General features: G+C 36.6%; 2 protein-coding genes across 3 annotated transcripts; one reads left to right on the top strand and one right to left on the bottom strand.

Moving 5' to 3' along the window:
• Positions 1-696: 696 nt before the first annotated feature.
• Positions 697-2,623, top strand: LOC118750793 (protein ALP1-like). 2 transcript variants are annotated; one of them, XM_036485529.1, is made up of 3 exons: positions 697-1,477; positions 1,633-1,738; positions 1,790-2,623. In XM_036485529.1, the coding sequence occupies exons 1-3, from the start codon at positions 850-852 to the stop codon at positions 2,349-2,351; spliced, it is 1,296 nt and encodes a 431-aa protein (XP_036341422.1). In that variant the 5' UTR covers positions 697-849; the 3' UTR covers positions 2,352-2,623. The 2 variants fall into 2 exon arrangements, with proteins under 2 accessions (XP_036341422.1, XP_036341430.1); XM_036485537.1 differs by lacking the exon at positions 697-1,477 and having other exon boundaries at positions 1,485-1,738.
• Positions 2,624-2,831: 208 nt separating this feature from the next.
• LOC118750785 lies at positions 2,832-4,033 on the bottom strand. The gene is made up of 2 exons (XM_036485520.1): positions 3,323-4,033; positions 2,832-3,251 (listed from the first exon to the last, which is right to left on the bottom strand). Exons 1-2 carry the CDS (start codon positions 3,786-3,788, stop codon positions 2,917-2,919), a joined length of 801 nt encoding a protein of 266 aa, XP_036341413.1. The 5' UTR covers positions 3,789-4,033; the 3' UTR covers positions 2,832-2,916.
• Positions 4,034-4,111: the final 78 nt, after the last annotated feature.

Genomic DNA, 4,111 nt, shown 5'->3' with positions numbered 1-4,111 from the left:
TTGGCAATTATATCATTTAAAAATGCCAAGTAGGAGAGTCTCATCTAAATGGTTATTGAGAATTTCTTCATTAATGTCTTTGGATTTTGGAAATATATTTATTTACAATTGTCTAATCTCATTTACAACTGACGATTTTCATTTTCACTTGACACTTTCGCATTTACAGCCGGAATGGCGTAGTGCGATACAGAGTATTGTTCTGTCCATCTTTTTGTTTGGAGGCGACTAAAATTCAGATCGCGAGCTACTAGGCGCCCGCGAACTAACGGTTGGACAACACTGATCTATAGTATACCTGTATTATAATCATTCTGTATTGCATTTATCCTTTTTAATCTAAATCAAAAAAAAAAAAAAACTCCAACGGGAACGACACTGAAACCGATACCGAGAACTTTGTCATATATTCAGTCGGTGAGTCAATTAGCAACGAATTTAACTCGTTCGAAATGACAAACGCGACAACGTGCATACATACACTTACAAGTATGCATGTGTGAGTGGACGTTTTCTGTGTCCTGGCGCATATTTAAGTGGGATGATGACATTGAATTTTTCTGTTTGCCAAGGTCATCGTTTGTCATTTTAACTATATAAAACCATTACGAACTGACACTCAATAGTTGTGACTTTGCCACTCGACTTAACTTTTGCCTCTGCCCTCTTCTGCTATCTTACATTTACCTCGTTTATACGAAGGTTTGAATGAAACCACATCAACTGAATGCGATTTCCAGTATAGTGTTTATACCATGCATTTCAAAGCGGATTATGTGGCAACGCTACTGAAATGGATTGAAGTCAGCTGTTAACTTGTCAGCTGTTAACAAAAGTACTATTAATAAAATGGAAAATACAAAAGTGGAATTCTTTTTCTTAAATCTTCTTGAATATTTAAAAAAAAGAAGAAATAATTTATACCGCTCACTTTTATCGTCTCATGAAGAGCTTTTAATAAATATTGCCAGACAAAGGAGAACGACAATAAGAAAAATTTGCACCATGCAACGCGAAGTTCCATTGAACTTTTTTACGGTAAGCACCCCACGATTCCGAGAAATACACAGGCGCCCACGCGCCGGTGAAAGCTACTGGTGGACCCTAAAACAGCCAGGTAACGAACATCTTTACTTTGAGTCCTTCCGAATGCGGTCCGCATCGTTCCTTGTTTTGTGCGAAAAACTAAGGCCACATCTTCAATCATCTGAAATAAGTGTAACAGCTCCTTTGCCAACAGAAGTGCAGGTTGCAATTTGTTTATACAAATTAGCTTCTTGCTCTGAATATAGAGTTGTTGGAGACGTATTTGGGGTTCATAAGAGTACAGTCCACAAGTATTTTCATATTGTCGTAGAAGCCATACTACGGCTGCAACTCGATTTTCTAAAATTTCCACAATTGGACGAAGCGGTAATGATAGCAAGAGGATTCCAAAAAATATGTAAAATTCCAAATATAATCGGAGCGATTGACGGTATGTTGTATGTTTAATTGTAATAAATATGCAAATATAACTATCATGTGTACTCATGTAAACATACTATAGAATAGTTTTCAACACAAAAGTCAAGCAAAGAGTTGCGAAAAAGCAACGGTTAATAATAGAAACCCCCAACTTTTACTTTGTAGGTACACATATTCCAGTTTTACCACCCAGTGAAGGCTATTTAGACTACGTAAACAGAAAGGGTTGGCCATCTATTGTGATGCAAGCTGTTGTGGATCATAAATACATGTAAGGTTAACGGTTTTGACAAAGGATCCAAATAACTTTCCGCTTTTCCAGGTTCCGGGATATTAGTGTCAAACTTCCTGGAAGTGCACATGACGCGACTGTTTTTAAGGAGTCCGGTCTTTTCAGAAACTCCGCACAACTAATTCCTCAATACTCCACCACAATTGAAGGCATAGAAATTCCGCTCATGTTAGTTGGAGACCCCGCATATCCACTACTACCATGGCTTATAAAACCTTTTACTGGAAATTTAAGCCCTGAGGAGGAATCTTTTAATTGTAATTTAAGTTCAGGACGCATTGTTGTAGAGAACGCTTTTGGAAGGCTTAAGGGTAGATGGAGGTGCTTATCGAAACGCATTGATGTTGATCCCGGTTTTGTACCTTCGGTTGTGTTGGCTTGTGCAATTTTGCACAACTTCGCTGAACAACAAAAAGAAATTTTCTTGGATTCCTGGGCTCAAAATGTTGAAAATGATGTCGAATTTCAGCAGCCGCGTGATCAATATTCATTCGAAATAATTTCTGAGGGCAATATTGACCCAAAATGTGTGCGAAACAATTTGAAGAACTATTTAGCAAGAACATATCCCTTGAGAAAATCACATATTTAATACAGAACTCTACACTTATTTAGCCTTTAAAAACTTTACGATGTACGACAATACGACACTTACGACACCTTGTAAACCACCTAATTGTTATTATAGATTGAACTATGAATACTCTCATACAAAATTAACGAAAAGGATTTACCAAAAGAAAAACGTTGTTTATATTGTTAAAATCACTGTACATGGATACATACATATGCACATGTACATGTTTTATATTTTTGTAATACAAACGGATTGACAATGAACTGAAATAAACGAATTTAAACAAGCTCCAATGCTTGAATAATATTGTTAAAGAAATAAAAAGATACCAAGTTCATAGCTTCTAATGGTCTGATTGTGCATACTTCGCACAACTTCGCATAAACTTCAAACTATAATTTCGTATGTACTTTGAATGTGTTGCATTACCCAGAAATTAGCAGAACTTTTAAAAACTTAGCGGTCTGTTGAGTTTAGATTTTGCTGCGCATTTTCTTAAGTTACATTTTTATTGCACTGGCACAAATGGTTGTGCGAAGTTATGCGAAGTATGCATAATCAGACCTTAAGAAACGGGTAATTATTCCACATCACGATTGTTGTTTTTAGGTTTAAAGGGGCTGAAGAAAAACGTTGAGGGTTGTGATGGGTTTGTGCTCTGCGATGGTTGACAATAAACTGGCATAATAGGCTGCGGTGCTTTCATTGCCTCTAAAAAGGCGCTCAACATTTTGTTGGTTTCTTCACGATCTTTTTCCATGATTTTTTGGGTCTCTTCGCGGTTCATTTTGAGAATTTCCTCTTGCTTATACAAAAACGTCTCATCTTGGGTCTTCATATAATCCAATAAGTCGTTTTGTGAGGTTTTCCATTCTTTAGAAAAATTTTCAACCGCCTTTTGGTAGCTAAGTTTTTCTAAAACAAAAGTCAAAAAAATGTTAAGCAATAATGTGCACATAAACTGTCTTCTACATGCCTTTACATACTTGTACGCTTAAATGTCCGACCGAAAGGTTTGGTGGCTCCATCCGTGTCTTCCAAGACATTTGGTGCTACATTCTCACCACCTTGCATTTCTGGTTGCGTGTCTTCATCAGATAAAAATTCTGCCAACGAAGTGTCTAAGCCAGTTGATGTCACTGCCGGACGGTGTCCGAGAATTTCGTCCAACAAAGTGAAATGCTCACTCGTTTGACGCTTAGCACCACTTTTATTATTATTTCGTTTAACTTTGTAGTAGTCCAATTTTAATGCTTTAAATTTGGTTCGAATTTGCGTTGAACTTCTTTGAATGCCTTTTGCTGCCATTTCTGCGGCCACATCCTCAAAAATGCTTCTGTTTCGTTTTGCTTTACTATCCATAAGTTTGAGAATGTGGTTTTCTCTTATGATAGACAACATTTGCTGCACTTCCCTGTCACTCCAAATATCCCTCTTTTTGATAATAGACATCGGAAATGTTTTTTATTAATTAAACTTCTTTCGACTTTGTCAGAATTTTTTGAGTTGCAAATTAACTTAAAGGCTGCCAGTCAGTGTTCGGACCCCTCAAGCTCGATTCAGTAGAACATATGTATGTAATTCGTAAACTCAGAGCAAAACAAAATTTCCGTAGTAGAGTTGGATTTTTAATTTACGAATCAAACATTGTAAGTTTTACATGAACAATCATGAAAAAATTCACGAGGGGCATTCACCTTAATAAGGAAAAAGCTTTGAGAAACCTTTTATGGAAACTTTATCTGAGTTGTGTGAAATCACTTAGATGTATGAAT

Source organism: Rhagoletis pomonella, unplaced genomic scaffold (genome assembly GCF_013731165.1).
Source record: "Rhagoletis pomonella isolate Grant_MI unplaced genomic scaffold, Rhpom_1.0 Rhpom_scaffold_00001, whole genome shotgun sequence".
NCBI classification, from domain to species: Eukaryota; Metazoa; Arthropoda; class Insecta; order Diptera; family Tephritidae; genus Rhagoletis; species Rhagoletis pomonella.
Note: the sequence above shows the minus strand (reverse complement) of the source record. Positions and strands in the feature narration are given on the sequence as shown.

Excerpts from the sequence above, each read along its gene's own strand:
- LOC118750785 (XM_036485520.1), bottom strand. The coding sequence starts at position 3,788 with ATGTCTATTATCAAAAAGAGGGATATTTGGAGTGACAGGGAAGTGCAG. Across the intron at positions 3,252-3,322 it reads TCGGACATTTAAGCGTACAA|AAAAACTTAGCTACCAAAAG; the intron begins GTATGTAAAGGC and ends CTTTTGTTTTAG.
- LOC118750793 (XM_036485529.1), top strand. The coding sequence starts at position 850 with ATGGAAAATACAAAAGTGGAATTCTTTTTCTTAAATCTTCTTGAATAT. Across the intron at positions 1,478-1,632 it reads TATAATCGGAGCGATTGACG|GTACACATATTCCAGTTTTA; the intron begins GTATGTTGTATG and ends TTTACTTTGTAG. Across the intron at positions 1,739-1,789 it reads GTTGTGGATCATAAATACAT|GTTCCGGGATATTAGTGTCA; the intron begins GTAAGGTTAACG and ends CCGCTTTTCCAG.